Consider the following 21659-nt stretch of genomic DNA (forward strand, 5'->3'; position numbering starts at 1 on the left):
TTTTGATGAAGACCCAATTCTCAAGTCTGGTTGGTCGAAAATGGGGAGAAAGGCAGTACTTCAGTGCTGCCAGGCAGTTCTACGCACCTCTGTTAAGAAGATCATAACTCTCTGGTCCGAACTCCGAATGACGAACCGCTTGAAGATTTGGGAAGCTGATTCAGAGCTCTAAATCTTTCATGTTATGATAAAAGTCCAGTTCTTGAGTTTACTAGGTCAAAAATGGCAACAAAAGTCAGGTTCTACTGTTGCCAGAAATTCAGAATTGGCACCCTTTTTGTTCAAAATTCCACAAGGCATCATTTTTGCTTCCTTTTTGCACTTTAACCTGAAAATGCATAAAAACATGCAAATGGAGTTAATCTACATAAAATAATCAATTAATGGACTTTGTTAATGTAATTTAGGGCGCTTGAATATACAGTATTCAGCGCTTATCAGTACATAACATGAATAACCTTTACTTGAGATGCAATTTATAGTGAATTGTCAAAGCTATCTCACATGCTGCAATGTTAAAGTTTAATTAAGGCCTAAAATAGTTGACAATATTTCTAAACTTTTAAGGACTTGTGTAGAATTTTCGTAACCACCACAACAAGATAGAATACAAGATTCAATACTCGGCTTGTGTCAATCTAACCACAACACCAAGATTCAATACTCAGTAAAGGTATGCTTGTGTTCCAGTCCCCCCCTCCTAGCTTGCCAGGAAAGAGAGAGGAAAAAAAAAAAGAAGAAGGTTCCATACAGTCCTAAGGAAGCAAAAGAAAAAGAAAGGAAAAAGAAAATTACATGATCTAGACAAAGAATGAAGCAATAGTATATGAACTTGAAAGGCCAAGAGAGAAAAGCAACAGCCAAATAGACAACCTAGCTCGTACTTCCCAGGATAAGATCTGATAACAAAAAGAGGTTCCCATGTACAATAACATCATAATAACACAGAAACTCCATCATTTGTTAATTTCCTGTAAATTAAAGTAATGAGTTCTCTCATTTAATGTATATCATTGCCAAAATTTGTTGTAGTTCCTTGTAGATCACACGCACGCTGTTCACACTCCAACTCGCCCCACCGCGCACCAACTCGTTCACAGGGAAATACTAGGGCTACAACTTGGGCGGGTTAACCTAGCCCAACCCGAAAATTTAAAATTTGGACTTTAAGTTTACAAATCGGGTTCATATTCGGGTTGGGTTTTATCAAAACCCAGACATATTCAGGTTGGATTCGGGCTCAACCCGAACCCAACCCAAAAATAAAAAAAATAAAAAATTTCTTTTTTTTTTTTTTTCTCCGTTATCTCTCTCTCTCTCTCTCTCTCTCTCTCTCTCTCTTTTCTTTCTCTCTCTACCATCCCCATACACTCAAGTTAGCAGTTGCAGATAAAGAGAAGGGGGCAAGCTTGAGAGTTGAGAGACAGCGGTTGAAGCTTGCAAACGGCGAACCCGATCTGGAACAGCGGGTGATGAAAACTGAAAGATCTGGGTTTTGATTTGTTGAACGATCTGAAATGGTTGAGAGTTGAGAGACAGCAGTTGAAGCTTTGTGAACGGCGAACTCGATCTGGAACAGCGGGCAATGGAAACTGAAAGATCTGGGTTTTGATTTTTTGCACAATCTGAAATGATATGCCGATATGGGTTTTGAACTTTTGATTGTTGCAGACAGATAGATGAAACTGAAATACATGGGCTTTGAAGTTCTGATTCTTATAGATTTTGCAGTTTGCAGTTGTTGCACAGAGAGAGAGAGGGGGGGGAGGCAAGTTCAAAGAGAGGTGAGAGAGAGGCGATTGTTGAGGCTAAAATGATTTGCCTTAAATAAAAAAAAAATATATATATATATATATATAATTTGTTTTTAATAATAATATAATCAATTATATATATATATATATGTATATATAAATTTCTAAAAAAAAAAAAATTAAAAAAAGTTTTCAACCCGTTAACCCTACCCAACCTGTCCAAAAATATTCGGACTGGGTTATTATCATAACCCATGTTGAGTACAATTTGGGTTGGCCCAACCCATCCCGATTTGGGTTGAGGTTGGGTTGGGACTGGGCTGGGTTGGGCCAACCCAACTTGCAGCCCTAGGAAATACCAGCTTATCGAGGTTGTTGAAACAAGAGCAAACCAGAAATCAACATTAACAAAACTTCACAAGCTTCCTGATTTGAAGAGACTAATTTTATTAAAATTATCGCCCTAGCTCAGCTTGGCCATTGAGTTCCAGAAAAACTACGCAAATTTAACTGGTTAAACAGAGAACAAGCCCCATGGTTTTGCCAGACTCCTACTAATCAGTCATGTAAAATCCGGCGGCACAACCTAGTCCAAAGCATGCAACCTCTAAAAGGCATCTACTAACTAAACAGTTTAAATTTGTCCAGTTAACTGGTCTTATTACCATGCAAGAGCTAAAGAGCATTAATGATTCACCATTCTTTATCAATCAAATCTTATCTTTTTCAATTTGTATGTTCAAAACAACAATATGATACTGGTAGATTTTGTTTGAGAACAACATTTGTTACCTTCTGTTAACAACATTGTGTACATGGCATAACCATTGGGAAAACTCAGCCTGAAATCGAGCCTGTACAGGATTTGATCTGTCAAATATATACACAAAAATACAGTCACACTCAGAAGTTTTATCAATTCAAACATTTGGAAACCAATTAAAAATAGCATGATTCAGCCATTCTTCTTGGAATTTTGAAGGCACAAAATATCCCACACTGAAGCATTTAAAATAAAATGAAGAACAGCTAAAATGATGAGAAGATCTTAAATGACAACTTTTTTCTTAAAATTCTAAAATGATCCTACACATGCTACAAAGACGTGAAAAAGCCATATAAGGAAAAAAAACAAAATGTCTTAGATATTGCATAAAAATAAAATAAAAGCAATGCCAATCAACTCCAGTCCTTTTGCGTCAGTTTCACTTACATTTTGGAATAATTTCATTCGAAAAGAATAATTGTTGTTTCAAGGGAGAGGGAAAAGGGAAAGAATGGATTCCTTTCCACGAGCCATTTAAACCACCATTGGCCTTTTATTTTGCTCATATGCAAAGCAAAGCCTAGTCAAAATGGATGTTTGGATTTGGACTGATGTCTTGGTGTTACGGGGTTGGGACCTTGACAAGCCCCTTGACAGCCATGGGATGCTATCAGCGTGCACTGGGGGTGCCCAGCGGCATTTTCGTAAATATGGAGAAAAAGTGAAGTTTGGAGTTTTGACTCAGGATCTTTATAGGAGGTACCTTGAATCCATGCAAGATGGTTGGCGTAGACGGCACTCGATTTAGATGACGGGAAGGGTCTGAAAGGCCATTATAACTCATCAAGCATAGATGATGTCTACTCCTGTCAGAGTGCTGATTTTCCTTAGAACTATACTAAGGAGGGGTCTGTTGAGCACATCAGTTGGGCTATGGCATGGCTTGCTTAGAGGGCTTAGCCAACGTGCATGGGCACGTGTTGCACCACTCCAAGATGGTTGCACAAGAGGGGAGCATCCAAACTATTGAAAGGCAAACAAGTGAGCACGGGCGCGCGGGCAGGCATCCAGTCCGGTGTGCGCGCGGGCGTGCAGCCGCGTACACACGAACATTCGGGCATGGCACGCGCAAATGAGCACCAGCGTGCGCACCGGTGTGTAGCAGCGCACTTATGGGTGTGCACTCGGGCGTACACTTGGGTGTGCACACGGCCGTGCATGGCTTGGCACGCCGTGCACTCAGTGACATTTATATGTGGGTGTAGATTAGTGGGCTTGGCACGGGCTAAGTTCACCAGGTTGGCTCAGATGTTGCTTAAAGCATGGACAACACAAGTTATGGCTAAGTGGGCTCAGTTGGTTGGGGGAAGTTACCTATTGATCGGTTGGTCAATTAAACATCAACCTTCGCAATAGCACGAATCATTGTAAAATAGGACTATTGGTCGGGTAAGTCGAACCACTGGGACTGCGCTAGTCTATGGCAACCTAAGTGTCTAGAATTGTTCTTAGAATGATAAGGGGTAATAAGGGTTTGTTTGATGGTCACTAAACTAGGAATTCAAAGTGCATAAAACAATAGTGTGCTAGGAAGTAAAGAGATAGAACAATAGAGAAAAGACTAGGGAATTGACTTCACCACAATCCATATAAACATGCCTAATTGCAATTAACTTGGGGAACAAAGTATACATGCAACCATGATATGTAGAAATGCAAGATAACTACAATATCTTCAACAAGTTCACACATTCAAGAATTAAGTATAATCTATCCAAGGTTGGCATAAGTCATCTATCTAAACTATGGTATAGAATGAAGTATCCTTCCTAAGCTATGAACTATCAAAGTCCTCAATTTGTGTGGTAAGTGCACATGAAGTCTAGAACTAAGCCATAATCCATCAAAGGTTTCCCTAAGCCATGGAATATCAAATTTCTTAAACAACATGCCATTAAAACCATTGTATAATCTCATCTTCATTCTCACTATAAAGATGTAAGTAGCATAATCATGAAGAAACAATTTCTAAGACAAGATAAGAGTCTCTACAAGATTAAATATGGAATGAAACACAAATACATCAAAGTGTATCTCTAGATTAGACAACTTGTTACATAAATGCAAAGTTCCCCAAATATAAACACAATTAATACATATTTACTTGACAAGGGTTACATCAACTCCCTAAGAAGAGGTTTAGTTACCCATGGTAGCTCTAGATGAAGGAGGAAGCAAGGCATCCAACTCCATTTTCGTGCTCCCTTGTGTTGGCTTGAAAAACTCCTCTTTCTTGCTCTCTTCTCTCTCCTCTATCTTCCCAAAATGAAGCTTTCTCATATTGTGTGGCTCATATCCCTCTTATCTACCACCAAAAGGCCACTAACCAACATCTCCAACCACTTCATTAAAGAGGAAAGCAAAATGAAGAAACCAAGGTGCAAGTGGGCTGAAATGAGCCATTTCCGAAGAGCATTCTGCCCAAAATTCGAGCACTCTAAGCAAGGCCTCGAGCACTCGAATTTAGTGTAAAAAGCTCCATGCTTCACTTGCTTCGCCCAGACCTACTTTGGTTAAACGGCCATAACTCTCTGCTCCGAGCTCCGAATGACAAACCGTTTGAAGATTTGGAAAGTTGATTCAGAGCTCTAAATCTTTCATGTTATAAGGGAAGTCCAGTTCTCGAGTTTGGAAGGTCAAAATGGCGAGCAAAGTCCAGGTTCTACTGCTGCCGGAATTCAGCATTGGCACCTTTTGTTGCTCAAGATTCCACAAGGCCTTATTCTTGTTCCATTTTGGCCAATGAACCTGAAAATGCATAAAAACATAGAAATGAAGATAATCTACATAAATTAACATACAACGGACTTTACTAATGCAATTTAGGGCGCTTGAATATATAATATTCGGCGCTTATCACCTATGGTTACAGAAGATGGCTAAGTGGGCTCAGTTGGTTGGGGGAAGTTACTAATGGTTTTGAGAGTTTGCCTATATATTGCTAACGTGGGTTCTGTGGAAGGAGCAGATTGAGAGTGAGACACAAAGTTGTGTTATGAGAAACTCTTGTATGCTTCTGCAGGTTGAGGCCTTTCCTTGTATTATTTTGTGAATAATAGTAAAAGGTTGGAAGCCTTGTGCTTCTGTAAAATTCGTGGGTATTATTGTCCTTACATTCTTGCAACTATACTTGTGTGTGAGAGTGTTTTACTTGCTGTGTGTTCTAGGCAGCAAGTATGAGTTGGCTGAGCTAAGTTAGAAATTTAGAGAAAAGTTGTTTATATTTCTGGCTTAGTGCCATCATAGGCTACTAGATTCGTGTTCCGAATTTACCCCTGTGACAGTTGGTATTAGAGCCCAGAGTTAGGTTCATTATGGCTGGTGGTAATACTACAGAAGCTCTCAGAGATCGTGTAACTTGTTTGGAGGCCTTGGTGGGTGCTCCACAATCTGACAATGCTGCTGCCTTGACGGAGCAGATGGAATTGTTTGTAGTTGAGTTACAGACAATACGATCAATGCTTGAAGAGTTTGTGGGGGAGACAAACTCGAAGATGCAGATTATGACGGATGATGTGATGTCCATGAAAAACCTCTTCAAAGAACATGTGAAGGATTTAGAGGGTGAGGTGGCTCTGTTGAAGAGGGTCATGCACAATCAGACTGTTGTGGGTAAGAAGCCATCATCTTCCAAAATCAAAATTCCAGAACCAAAGTCATTCAGGGGCTAGAGGAGTGCCAAAGATCTGGAGAATTTCTTGTGGGATATGGAGCAATATTTTCGAGCAGCCCACATTCCAGATAATGACAAGGTAACTATTACCAGTATGTATTTGTCTGGTGATGCTAAATTGTGGTGGCGGACTCGGGTGGAGGACGAGTTACGCCCCAAAATTACAGTATTTGCAAAGCTAAGGAAAGAACTGAATGAGTAGTTTCTTCCAGCAAATTCTAGCTGGGTGGCTCGGGAGTTATTGTGGAGACTCAAGCATACGAGTACAGTGCGTGAATATGTGAAAGAGTTCACATCTTTGATGATGGATATCAAAGATATGTCCGAGGGGGATAAATTATTTAATTTCATGGCAGGCTTGCAATCATGGGCACAAATCGAGTTAAGGAGAAGTGGAGTGATCGACCTCTCTTCTGCTATAGTTGCAGCAGACAGCCTAGTAGATTTGTGGATTGAAAAGTCTGACTCTACTACCGCCAGCAAACTGAAGAAGAAGGGCAAGTTCGGTGACAAGCCCAAGAGGTATGGTGTTGCTAAGGAAGAGAAAGACAAAGGTAAGTCAGAGGCGACGTTCATCCAGCAGAGGCAAAAGCTGGATAGTGGTTGCTTCATCTGTAAGGGTCCACACAGGGCGAGGGACTATCCTAAGAAGGAAAAGGTAAATGTTATGGTTGCTGAAGAAGCCAATGGAGGAGATTCCGACTCAGATAAGGGTAATGTTTGGGTCAATCCTCTTGTCATACAGTCATGATACATGCAGGTGGGCGTGTGGCTTCGGGGAAGGCTATGTAGAGATGCTCACGGAGTTATTGCCAAGGTTGGTAATGGTGAATTCCCTCTTTATTTGTTTTTCTGATTTGGGTTGCTAGTTGTGAGGACAGAATCCAAAGGTGTTCAGAATTCATGTCATGAATCGAAGCGGAGGTTGGGGTTTATGGCATTATTCAAGTGTAGCAGTGGAGTTGTTGCAGTGTTAATATTCAACATTCGGGTTGGTCGGGGCCAACATGTTAAGTTGCAGGCAAAGACTTGTGACACTTTGTGATTACTTCAACGAGGACGTTGAAATTCTTAAGTGGGGGAGGTTTGTTACGGGGTTGGGACCTTAACAAGCCCCCTGACAGCCATGGGATGCTGTCAGCTTGCACTAGGGGTGCCCAATGGCATTTTCATTAATATGGCCAAAAAGTGAAGTTTGGAGTTTTGACTCGGGACCTTTATGGGAGTTACCTTGAGTCCATAGAAGATGGTTGGCGTAGACGACACTCGATTTGGATGTCGGGAAGGGTCTGAAAGGCCATTATGACTCCTCAAGCATAGGTGATGTCTACTCCTGTCAGAGTGCTGAATTTCCTTAGAACTATACTAAGGAGGGGTCTGTTAAGCACATCAGTTGGGCTATGGCATGGCTTGCTTAGAGGGCTTAGCCAACGTGCATGGGCACGTGTTGCACCATTCCAAGATGGTTGCACAAAATAGGAGCTTCCAAATTACTGAAAGACAAACAAGTGAGCACAGGCGCGCGGGCAGGCGTCCAGTCCAATGTGCGTACAGGCGTGCAGCTGTGTGCACACGGGCTTTCAGGCATGGTGCGCGTAAATGAGCACCAGTGTACGCACTGGTGTGTAGCAGTGCACTTATGGGTGTGCACTTAGGCGTACACTTGGGTGTGCACACGGGCTTGCATGGCTTGGCACGCCGTGCACTCAGTGACATTTATATGTGGGTGCAGATTAGTGGGCTTGGCACGGGCTAGGTTCACCAGGTTGGTTCAGATGTTGCTTAAAGCATCGACAACATAAGTCATGGCTAAGTGGGCTTAGTTGGTTGGGGGAAGTTACTTATGGTTTTGAGAATTTGCCTACGTGGGTTCTGTGGAGAGAGCAGATTAAGAGTGAGACATAAAGTTGTGTTGTGAGAGACTCTTGTATGCTTCTGCAGGTTGAGGCCTTTCCTTGTACTGTTTTGTGAATAATAGTAAAAGGTTGGAAGCCTTGTGCTTTTGTAAAACTCGTGGGTGTTCTTGTCCTTACATTCTTGCAACTATACTTGTGTGTGAGAGTGTTTTACTTACTGTGTGTTCCAGGCAGCAAGTGTGAGTTGGCTGAGCTAAGTTATAAATTCAGAGAAAAGTTGTTGATATTTTTGGCTTAGTGCCATCACAGGCTACTAGATTCGTGTTTCGAATTTACCCCTGTGACACTTGGCATAGTAAGGGTGGGCCTTGGTGTAATGGTAAGGTTGCTCCATTGTGACCGAGAGGTTACGAGTTTGAATCATGGAAATAGCCACTCCGCATGCCAAGACATCAGTTTCCCAGACCCGCAATGGTGGGAGCCTTGTGCATTGGGCTAGCCCTTTATGTCATGGCATAGTGGTAATTTAGGATCAATATGGACAATAACATCGGGGTTCAAATCCTATCACCTATCAGAAAAAGGAAGGAGAAAAGTATTGTTGATGTAAACACAAAATCCAAGCTGCCATTAGATAGTAGACACTAAAAAATCCTATTGCTAAGCAATAATAGTTTTCTGATATAGCACCCAAACTAGAAAGGCTTGCAAGAAGGAAAAAAAACAATATACTCAACATTAAAACATACTAATTGTTCCGATGTAAATAAACATGTAATTTCAAATCTAAAGAATTTAGACTTACAACTAAAAACAATAAGAATTCATAGGGAATGAAGTATATTATATACCTTAGAACTTCTTTAAAATGATCAGCACATTCCTTGCACAGGTACATCTGAGATAATATTGACATCTGCATGCTAAGAATATGTCAATGGCTTTAATAGCCAGTAAGTACAAAATATTCTCTCTTTGAAACACGCGCACATAATGGAAGCTTTTATTTAAATTCATTTATTTCCTTCAAATGAATAAAAACAATGTTCAAACATGATTCAAAACAAAAAGAACAATTACAACTTGAAACATACATGTGCAAATCAAATGAGTCGGTGAGCTGAGGGGTCATCCCTAGAGCAAACCAAGGAATACAATTCTCAACCTGAGACTGAACCCAACATTGCCACCAACCCAAATAGGCTAACCTAAGCCTGACCTAGCACCTTTTCCTTTTAAGTCGGGTAAAGCTCTGATTGGTCCGGTTGCACTAAAAAATAAAAAATAAATTAAAATTTTAAAAAATCATGGCTAATACACCAAGCTGAAAACATTACTACAAACATTCCAATAATCTAAATACAACTAAATATTTAAGAAACTATATGTAATAATAGCATTGATAATAAAGGTCAGGCCTGGGTTCCTCTACCCAAACCTAACCCGAATAGAGCGGTTAAAAGAATTTCAACTCAAGCCCAATCGGACAACAACAAAATACTCCCAAGCCAGGCCGAAAACAGGATCAGAATTGGGTTACACAGGATAAGTTCCCACCCTATTTAAACAGGATGAATCTGGTGCTTATATCATGAAATCTGAACTTGCATCCATAGGCATACTGAAATTAAGTTCTAATTCAAATCTGATGACTATCACGACTCTTAAACAACAACTTTCTAGTTTAAGTTGAATTAGGAATTCAAGTGTTCAAATTGAATTTTAAAAAGATATTATATTTTATAACTTAATTTACTTCTATTCAAATTGTGAATTCTTTCTCATATATTATAGACAAAATGTTAGATTATACATCTTATACTCAATGATGTACTCAATGTACCTTGTACAACACTATTGTATTGTATTTTACTACTGTTCTACCTTACCTACCACCTATGAGTTCATGCCTATAAATAGGCCTTTTATGTGTAGTTCTCAATAAAATTGAATATACATTACTTCCATTATGTCCATCATGGTATCAGAACTAAGGTTTTAAAACCTTTTTGTTCTCTTTTCTTTTCGGGGTCCTTTTCTAGCCATTCGGTGCCACCAGCAGTGACACTCCCTAGGGGTGTCTCATTGCTATTCAAGCACTATCCCTATTCAGAATTAGGTTTTCCATCCTTTCGAGTTTCAGACCATATCACTCGAAAGAACTGAAGTCGATTGTCAAAATCCAGCAAGAAACACCCCAAAAAGCCCTTCAAGGAGCCCTCACACACGGCCGGAAGGTTCTACTAGTTTGCCTATGCACCAACACGGCTTCATGCGCCACTTGTCTCTGTCACGCCCCCACGCGGAATCACGCTCGGACCCTCTGGTCACCACATCAGCTATACAGTCTGATTTGTCACCACGTCAGTAGACATATCAACCTACTGCCATGTTAGTACTTTCCCACATGAGCCAGAAGTCCAACTTTTCTGACACATCAGCCAGAAGCCAAACTTTTTTGACATGTTAGCATAGTGCTACGTCATCTGCCACACCAGCATACTACCATCAAGAAGCCTGCTTGTCGCCATGTCATCTAACACATCAGCATCCTACCTACCATGTCAAATAGTTTACCAGGTGTTTCCTACTCAATTTTTTGCACCGAATTCAAATTTTTAGACCCTTTTTGCATTTGACATCTCCAAATGACACAAAACAAGGCCGCTAATCCTATTCAAGGTGTTCTTAATAAGACAATACTTTTTTTGGAGCCAATCAATGCGTAGCTTCCTCAAGGGTACACCATGGTCTTCGCCACACACCAGTTCATTACAAGGATGAAAATGCAAATGCCTATATTTCACGTGTCTAGGATTAGGATAGGAACAAGAATACCCACAAAATAATCTCCTGGTGACACAACACAATGAATCCATCGATTGGCATGGAATTTGGGAGTTCTGACTTATGACATTACCAAGGAAGTCTAGGTAATGTTTGATTTTCGATACTCTGGCTCCGATGGTTCTCAACAAGACTAGCTTATAGTCTACTTCTACAATCTCAAGCAAGAATCCGGTTAGCGTATTAACGAGTTATTTGTTCGTATAAAATTTCTATAGGATAAGTTTGCTCTTTTAGAACCATCATGGGAACATCCTTCTGAGGCCAATTTATTTATTTATTTATTTTTTCCCGTATCGTAATCAACTTCAACTTCACCAATTGGTGATGGGTCTTTATGGAGATTTTGAGCTTGTACGCAATCAACTTCTTCATCGGTCTCCTTTGCCCTCACTTGATCAAGTAGTCAATGAACTTGTACGACGTACAAACTCTCTTGATAATGGGAGTGCAATTTAGATTGCATATAACGACGTATTTCATGAGCACACCAAACACATTGAAATTGATTGTCACTTTATTGGACTATCATCTTCTAATTGATTGTGGTACTCACTGTACTTGTACTACACTATTACATTATTTCTATCAAGGATAGAAATAATGTATATTCAATTATATTGAGAGCAATACATTACAGGTCTATTTATAGGCATGAAACCCTCGGTGGTAAGTAAGGTAGTACAATAAAAAAAGTAAGGTAGTACAGTAGTACATTACTATACAATAATGTAGTACAAGGTACAATGAATGCAACATCTGCAATCTAACATAAAGCATATAAAATTACCATATAGTAAGTCTAATCAATTTTGGATCCTAATTATATTGTAGTAACTAAACTTATGTCCAATCAGAATTCAAAGAACTAATTAACCTGATTCAATTTCATCATAGGATCTTAATTTGGTTGAATTTGGATCTTCATCCATCTGTTTACTACCCTATTTGGAATCGAAGAGTAAAATTTGGGAAAATAAGGATAAAATAACACATTCAAACAATATAGCCAAAACCAAATGAAGTTTGCCCCCAGAAGAAGAGAATGTTTTGTACAAGCAACATGAGAGCCCCAAAAACCAATCGGCCCTCCCACCGGAATCCCCAGCCTAACCACCTTAAACCTCCATTTCTACTGACCACCAAGCACTCCCACAACCTTGATAACCTTGATAACCACATTATTCCACAACCCCAACATCTAGTTTCAATTCTTAAAAAAGTCTCTCGTCATAATGCAGTCCAACATCACAGACCCACACAACCTCACCCACAAACTAGCTCAACCAAAATTCCTTTACAAGTACCATTCTCTCTCACCACAATATGCAAACCACAACCAACAAATCCACCTAAAGCTCAAAAGAAAGTTTCTTTCTCATCCACCACAAAATGCAAACCTCAACTAAAGTTCACTGATGACCACAACCATATTATAGATGACATTGATCCAGATAACACCCAGTCATTGATTGATGAAATTTTTAGGCTTCGTGTTGAACTCATGGAATTCAAAAGCAACTACAGGTACAAGTACCTTCTTGAGGAAGTGGACTGGCTCAGAGGTATCATCAGAGATGGGCTGAAGAATCAAGCTTCGCTAAGAGCCAGAGTCAATGATTTTAGTGATCAAATCATTGCTACTAACCATCTTCACTCTATTGATCTTTACCCTCATGTCACTGATAATTCAACTGTTAATGCAAATGCAAGTGGTAATGGCTCACATCTTGAAGGAGATCAACAGCACACAATAGTTAACAATTCACGCCAGAGTTCCTCATCTCATCTCCACCATTCCTGTCACATCAACCACCATGCTGCTCCACTAGGTTTAAATTTGAATTTGAATTCAAAAGCATCCTCATCAGGTAATGTCTCTGAACACTTCTCTACTCTTCAAAAATTTGTAACATCTGATGACCTCAGGGCCACTCCCACCCACGAGGTATGTCCACACACAACATCATCTCCTACTTTGGGTAGAAGGACTGACACTACCCCCACAATTTGTCAACCTCCTCACTGCAACCTACCTAATCCAACACCTACTACCTTTGTAGACCCACATGGTGCTACTCCCCTTAGCCTTCATCTCAAACCATCATGGGTTGAGGTTACCATGTGACAATCCAGATTACCACTGGACAATCTACAACACACTTCCAGCTGATGGCATTATTGTTCCACCCCATGACATTGAAACTGTGGGCCTTTCCCATCTCAAAATAAGTATACTTGGATATTTTGTCCATAAAGCACTTCCCTTTGGGATGGTCAAAGATATCTCTCACTTTCTGTGGTCAGAGAGAAGTCTCCTTAAAGTTACCAGCTCAGAGAAAGGCCTGTTTGAATTTCACTTTTCCTCAATTGACCAATGCACTGCAGTACTATCTGAGGGACCTTGGTTTATGGCTAACAGGCCTATTTTTCTTTACCAATGGGAGCCACATTTCCAAAAATCTAAGCACACCTCTATTCCCATTTGGATCAAGCTGTATGGATTGCCTCTACACTACTGGACCAAGCAAGGACTTAGCTATATATCTGGCTTTATTGGAGCTCCCCTCTTTGCTGATCCTATCACAGAAAAGAAGCATTAACCAGATTTGCTAAGGTGTGTGTCGAGATTGATGCATCTTCAGACCTACCCTCTTTACTTAAAGTGCACCAGAGCTCGGGGAAGGTTACCAATGTCATTGTTGATTACCTTAACAAACCAGTGATTTGCTACAAATGCAAGTGCTTTGGTCACTCAGCTAAAACCTATTACTCTTCACTCCCCCCAACCAAAAACCTTCAACCTTCAGCTGAATGGAAGGTTGTTCCTTTTAAGAAACACACCACATCTACTCATCCACATACCTCCAATGTGAATAACATCCCCCTCACTGAACAAACTTCCTCTTCCCACACCACCATTGCCTTACAACCAGGTCAAAACATCATCACACATTATTTTAAACCTGTTGAGGCTCTCAAAGTTGATCTGAGTTCCTACAACCCCATAAACTTAACCCCTGATTTTGTCCTATGCTCCATCATTGGAAATGATGTTTCTCCTCCAACAACCACAGTGCTTGAGAAGCAACCACCACCTTTGGAGGATGACTGCACAAGTTTATCAGAAAATGAATGAACCAACAGCATGCCAGCAACTTTGGGTAAAGGCAAAGCCAAGAAGGAGAGCTCTAATAAGAGGAAGCAATCAAGGAAAATCATTCACCTCATGGGGAATTTATTCCCAAAAGGGAAACCTTTTAAGACAGTCAAATGGTTGTAATTGGCATATGGAATATCAGGGGCTTGAACAGCTCCCTGAAGCAAGATGAAGTTAAGCTTCTATTAACTGAGAATAGAGCAGATATTGCTGCAATTGTTGAGACAAAAGTCCAACCCTATAATTCAAATAGAATTCACAAAATAATTGCAAAAAACTGGAAGCTTGCACACAATTATAGCCATTCACCACTGGGAAGGATATGGATCCTATGGAATCCTAGAGCAGTTGATCTGCAAATTTTACAATGCTCAAGACAAGCCATCCATTGCCATGCCACTATCCTAAGCTGCAGATCCACCTTTTACATCATATTTGTATATGCTGCTAATGAAGCCATAGAAAGGGAAATGTTATGGAATAACATTATTCAGCAAGCTTTGGCCATCTCCTCAGCCCCTTGGATCCTTGGGGGGGATTTCAATATTATTAAGTCTCCAATGGAAGATCATGGTGGCAAAGGCAAGCTCTCCAAACCTATGATGGACTTCAGGAAGTGCCTTCACACTGCAAATTTTAAGGATCTCAACTTCTCAGGGGTGCTTCATTCTTGGTCAAATAGAAGCCCTGGGATCACAAACATTGTAAGGAAACTAGACAGAGTTCTTATTAATGATTCTTGGAACAACATTTTCCCCTTATCTCACTGCAGCTTCCTTACCCAAGGTATCTCGGATCATAGCCTAATGATCATTAACCTTGGTAATCCAAAACCACAGAGAAGAGTCCCATTCAGATACTTCAATAGTTGGAGTGATCATGATGATTTCTTATCCCTGGTGCAATCCCATTGGAATACTCACATTGCAGTCCATATTATGTTTCAAGTGGTTTCAAAACTGAAAAACCTCAAGCAGCCTTTGAAATCCAAATTTGAAAAGCCTCTAAGTACCCTTCAGGATGAAATTTAGAATGTTAAAGCTTCTCTCTCTTCATGTCAATTGGCTCTTGACTCAGCACCTGACAATCTGGCATTGAGGACACAAGAAAAGTATCTCCTCCATTCCCTCACATCACTTATGCTCAATGAGGAGAAGAACTGCAGGCAAAAATCAAAAATCCAATGGCTCAAATTTGATGACTTAAACACTTCTTACTTCTACAAATCTATTGCATCCAGAAGCAACAGAAACAAAATTACATCCATTACTTCCTCAGATGGTATCCTACTTAACACAAAAGCAGCCATTAAGAATGAAATTGTTTCTTTCTTTCATCAATGCCTTGGGATGAACCCCCACCCCCACCCTAGAATTGAAGCAACTGCAGACCCTCATCCAGCCTGTTGTATCTAATTCCTTTATTGAATCATTGTGTTCAATCCCTACAAACCCTAAAATTAGGCGATGCCTTTTCTCCCTCAGCAGTGACAAGGCTCCAGGACCTGATGGTTATAATGCACACTTCTTCAAAAAAGCTTGGTCAGTTATTGGTCAGGATGTTACAAGGGCAATTAGAGATTTCTTCACAACTGGGAAGCTACTCAGAGAGGTTAACTCCACCTATATCTCCCTTGTCTCAAAAGTGCCTAACCCTTCCACTATCAGTGAGTTTAGACCAATCTCATGATGCTCTACTATTTACAAATGCATTTCAAAGCTACTTGCTAACAAGCTTAAACCAACCCTATCCTCAACCATAGACCAAGCACAATCAGCCTTTATTCAGGGTAGGCAAGTTGATAATAATATCCTGCTTGCACAGGAGCTCCTTAATGGATACCACAGGCACAACAACTCTCCTAGATGCTCACTGAAGATTGACCTCAAGAAGGCATTTGACTCAGTGTCTTAGGATTTCTTTCTCAAATCTATGAAATTGATGGGTTATCCAGACATTTTTATCAATTGGATCCAAACCTGTGTCACCACTCCATCATTTACTATTTCCATTAATGGTGAATTTAATGGATTTTTTAAATGTGTTAAGGGGTTGAGACAAGGAGACCCCTTGTCACCCTTTTTGTTTGTTCTTGTGATGCAGGTTTTCTCACTGATTTTGAACAAGCTCACAGATGAAATGCCATATAAATTCCATTGGAGATGTAAAAAGCTGAAGCTCACTCACCTGATATTTGCAGATGACCTTATGTTATTATCTCATGCTAGCATTCCATGTATTCAAACCCTCAAGTATGTTCTGGATACATTCACAGCTCTCTCTGGGCTCCACATCAACCTCTCTAAGGGTCAATGCTTCTTCACTGGAATTAATGAATAGCTAGAGGCCAACATACTGTCTCTCCTTGGGTTTGAGAATTGCTTCCTTTGAGATACCTTGATGTTCCTTTGACTACAACTATGTTGAGAGCAAGTGACTGCAGATCCCTTATTGACAAAATTAATCTCAGGATTACTCATTGGTCTAGCAAAGACCTCTCCTTTGCTGGAAGATTGCAGCTTATCAAAGCAGTCTTATTCTTAACTCAAGTTTATTGGTGCTCCAAATTCATCCTTCCAATGGCCATAATTCATGAAATGGATTGCTTGTTTCGATTCTTCCTTTGGTATGGACCCTCCCTCAAGAAATCAGGCTGCAAAGTTGCTTGGGAGCATTGTTGTCTTCCTAAGAAGGCTGGAGGGTTTGGCATTCCTAATCTTACAATGTGGAATGAGGTTGCAGTTATGAAGCATTTCTGGCACATTATTAACTCCAAGCAAATGTTATTGGTCAAATGGATTGATCTCTACTTGCTCAAAGGGAAGAGTATTTGGGAAATCAGCACTCCTGGACAATGCTCTTGGAGTTGGAAAAGACTTCTTGGCCTAAGTTCATCTATCAAGCCTCTTGTCAAGGTTGAAATTGGTAATGGAACCTCTACCAATTTTTGGTTTGACAATTGGTGCAACCTAGGTCCACTCCACCTTCTCCTCACTCCACAACAATTAATTGATACTGGCCTTGACACCAAAACCAAGCTGAGCTCATTCATTATCAACTCCACATGGATGTTCCCACCTACCATCACAAACTTATTTCCAAATCTGTTACAGGCCAACAATACCCCCTTGCCATGTCCAGAGAACTGTGATAAAGTCAAATGGATTCCATCACCAAATGGAAAGTTCTCAATTGGCCACACACTCAACCATTTTAACAAACACTTACCAAGCATTCCATGGACTCACTTAGTCTGGTCTAACAATTCTATCCCCGAGCTCTCTTTTACACTATGGGTTGCTATTCAAATGAGACTGCCTATACTGAATAGAAGGTGCACATCACACATCAGTGCCACTTCTTGCTTTTACACTATGGTTGCTATTCAAATGAGACTGCCTATACTGAATAAAAGGTGCACATCACACATCAGTGCCACTTCTTGTACCTTATGTAACTCATCTGAGTTAGAAACCCATGACCACTTATTCTTCAAGTGTGATTTCACAAGACCACTGTGGTTATTCATTCAAGCAAAATGTGGTTTCTATATCAATCCATCATCTTGGCAAAATCTTATTCTCCGGGCATCTCATCACTGGAAATCCAACTTTGGTGTCCATTGCAGCTCAATTACAAAACTTGCACTGGCGTCTCTTGTGTATAACATTTGGATAGAGCGTAATCGAATGATATTCAAGAAGTCATCCTTGTCCCAAAATGCCCTGCTCCAGCAAGTCATTGATTTGATTAGGCTGAAGCTCATGTCCTCAAAATTTGCAGACTCTCCAGCCTCCAGGCGTATAACTGAAGAATGAGAACTCTCTACTTCTGTTATTCGACCACTGGCAAAGCCTCCAGACAATCGCTAACCATGGAAGAGTGAATCTTCACCTTGCCACAGCTTAGTATTGCATCCTGATTCAGATAACTGGCATTCTGTTGCTCCATAAGGGCTTGGGTAACATTTGGGCTATTTGTTATATGTTTAGGTTGCTTGGGACTATCAATATTTGGGCCTGGCATCTGGGCTTTGTTTGTTTAGTTAGCCTAGGCTAACTGTGTATTGCTCTTTGGTTTTATCAATATAATCTTACTTACCTTTCAAAAAAAAAAAAAAAGAGGAGAATGTTTTGGTTGACGTAGAACAAAACCAGAAAATATGGAAATTAAATATAGGGTTTGCTTATGTTGAGTTTGGTCTGATGAATGACAGCCTATTCTACTCCTAAAATTGGACATGGTTTGGACCTCACCTAGCAGAAACTGCATGTATGCCTAAAGATCCTAACTATAATCCTCTTAAATGTTTCCTCATTATCATCACAATTAATGCTAGTCTTTTTCCAACAAATTAGATTCAGCATTACCTGTTTCATGAATTTACTAAAAATTATATTTAATAATATTAGTTCTTCTAAAAAATATTTCCACCACTCTATCCAGAACCTGGGTTGTCCTTCCCTTGTCCTTTTGGACATTCAAGTCAGCCCAATTGAATCCTTCTAAAGTTACACCATGTCTTAATCACATGTATGCTCAGTTTACTCATCGCATAGCTATGACATGTTCTCTCAAAAGAGAGTACTCCTAGATTTAATCTAAATTTGACATCGTTAAATGATAAAAATTGTAAAATCGTCATTTTAGCAAATGTTTTTTTAGTGCATCTTGCCACAGTTTACCACAACCGAACAATTTTTGGTAATATGCATTGAAAAAACTGAAAATGTGGTTTTAATATATCAAGCTAAAAAACCCATCTAAAGTACAATAAAACATGCAAAGATGGAGGGTGAAGGAGTATCGTACCAGCTCTTTTACATCCTTCTTTTGTTGTCTAGTTAGATTATTTGGATACTGCAAAGATCAAGAGCCATTTGAAAATTTCAAATATATTTTAAATGTCAAGAACATGTCACATAACATAGATAAAACATTGGAAATCAATTGCATGAAAGGGATTGAAGTTATAATTTTAACTCACCATATTGTCACGCCCCGCCTATGGAGGTTGTGCCCCGCAGGCGACACGCAAACGCTGAGGAAGACGCTGCATGGCGAATGGAGTTTCTAGAGTCTTCTGGAGTTGTCTAGAGTTGTGTGGAAGATTCTAGATATGTGTAGTATATTCTAGAGTTCTCCAGAATTGTGTGGAGTAGTATGGAGAGTTCTAGAATGTTGTAGATACCAGTAGATAAGTATGGAAATGTGAAGAAGGTGGGAAAAGATTCTAGAGAATCGATCTCCACTGTTGGTTAGAATGCATCCTAGCCATCCATTAGGGATGGGGATGCCTATAAATAAGAGTAAGACTTCATTTTGTAGCCAACAAGTCCTAGAGTGAGTTTTAAGAGCCTTGTAGAGAGTTTGAGTGCTAGCCTTGTACAAAGCATTCTTTGAAGTAATAGAAGTGTTCTTTCCTTGCCAACTTAAGTGCCTTAGTGTGTGTGAGTATACAAGCCAAGTGAGGAGAAGTGAGGGCACTACAACACTAGTCAGCGCATGAGGGGAGTGTGTTGGCTAAGGTGTGCACGGGAATTAGGCTGACCAAGCACTTGCAAAAGTAGAAGCAACGTCTTGGTGCCGCACGGGAATAGCTAGAGTGGTGCTGAAACTCTAAGCCCGTGACAATATGCTCACGAACGAATATAAAATCAATTAAGATTATATTTTTAACATAAAAATTCTAATAATATATATATATATATATATATATATATATATATTTGTCTTTTCCTAGCACCGTATGTGGGGGCAGACACTGGGTAATGCACTTTCTATTTCAACTTTTTTTTTCCTTTTCTTTTCTCTTCAAGTAAATATCATATGACAATATAATACTGACGGTGCCAAAGCAAGAAACCCTAGTTTAAAACATTTCTAGTACAAGAGGAAAACTCATTGTAACATATAAGACACGTTGAAATTGATTGTCACTTTAATCTTGTTCCACTGACATCCAAACATTGAAGTCAAGTTCTTTTAAACCAAGGGCAATCAAAGTATCTATTAACTGATAGGACAAATAATATAAGCTCTGGAAGGCCAAAACAAGGGCCGTGAACATGGGTAGTTAAGAGGTTTTTATGTCTAGACAAGTGTGTTTCTGGTGGTTCTTGGTTGATAGGTTCTTCTAATTCCAAACCATTTTTTTTTTAAGTAAAAATATATTAGAAAGCATTCAAAGAGGGAACGCATTCTGGAAACTATACAAAGGCTGAAGCCAAAAAAGAAGTCCTAAGGACCCAAGGAGTCCCAAAAATCAACAATCTCCTCTATATATTTAAATTTCTCCCCATCACCTAACTAAAAAGGGAACTAATAAATTAATAATAAGAAATTCCAAAGCCCCAATGGAAGATTCCTTCAAAAGATCTACTATTCCGCTCCTTCCAAATGCACCACCAAACACAAAAGGGGGCATGTGGAGGGAAAAAATCCCCTCCAATAAGAATTATACACGATATCACAATATAAATTTATCCGTGATAGATTTTAGAAGTCCATTCTGCTCTTAGGCCCAAATTATTCAGATTTTTCAGCCCAGCGTCATTAACATTGGATCTCCGTCTTCATTCAGTGTTAGGTAACGGAGTTAACAGCCCAATACCATTAATATCTAAATTTTCGGCCCAAACTCAAGGTCATTTGTATCAGTTTACATCCGGCCCAATATACTTAAAGACATGCCAGTCATGTTAGACCAAGGATTCAACAGAAAAGGCAAGCTTTGTGCAAGGAAAGTTTAACATGGAGAGGAGTAAACAAGGGAAAGAATGTCGTACACAAAAAGAATTGGAGGACAAGCAATGCGAGTCCTACCACAATTCAACCACTTTTTTGTGTATAAATAGAGGCTTAGACCTCCAATAAAGGGATCAAGCAATTTTACACTTCTCAATATTCTGTTCTTGTTTATTTTTATTATTTGTTGAGTGAGTTATATTATTTTTCTTAATTATTATTAGTTGAGAGAAATTTTGCACCTACACTTTGGCGCCGTCTGTGGGAACGTATACAAATATACTCCCACTTTTGTTTTGAGTGAATTCTGTTACTACTATCTGGAATGACGAACGGAGGATCTACAGTTGATCAACAGACGGAGTTGATGCAGAAGATGCGGGAAAAGTTTTTACACCAGTTTGAGGCACTTCGTCAAGTGAACAAAGCTAGCGTAGCCCAGATTGCCTTGCTTCAACAACAAAATAACACTCTTCAAACAGCGATAGCTCAGTTGACGCCACAGCCGCCACCGGTTGATAAGGCAGCACCACCTCCCAATAAAAACATTCCTCCAGTTAACGAGCCTCAATTCAATGGGGCACGACCCAATGAGGCTTGGCCTAATGAAGCTTGGCAACAGCAGAAGACAAGGACCGAGGCAGTTGCTTCAGACAACCCCCCTTGTCTCACGCAGGACGAGTAGGCCGAATCTAGCTGTGAGCTTAAGGTATGGTCCAATGGTATTCCAGATGGCATTGGTGTACATGATTCCTTTGACGAAAAAAGACTCCTGAATATTCAAACACCCACTGAG

At 39.9% G+C, this 21659-nt stretch overlaps 1 protein-coding gene across 1 annotated transcript; it reads right to left on the reverse strand.

The window, feature by feature from the left end:
• Positions 1-1000: 1000 nt before the first annotated feature.
• Positions 1001-19175, reverse strand: LOC132301354 (FAD-linked sulfhydryl oxidase ERV1-like). The gene is made up of 7 exons (XM_059798612.1): positions 19137-19175; positions 18929-18976; positions 8961-9025; positions 2547-2624; positions 2420-2429; positions 1426-1570; positions 1001-1113 (listed from the first exon to the last, which is right to left on the reverse strand). Exons 1-7 carry the CDS (start codon positions 19173-19175, stop codon positions 1001-1003), a joined length of 498 nt encoding a protein of 165 aa, XP_059654595.1.
• Between the last annotated feature and the right edge of the window lie 2484 nt (positions 19176-21659).

This window comes from Cornus florida, unplaced genomic scaffold (assembly GCF_030987335.1).
Source record: "Cornus florida cultivar Cherokee Brave unplaced genomic scaffold, ASM3098733v1 CherokeeBrave_3.0.0_Hap2_Chr03, whole genome shotgun sequence".
Classification (NCBI taxonomy): Eukaryota; Viridiplantae; Streptophyta; class Magnoliopsida; order Cornales; family Cornaceae; genus Cornus; species Cornus florida.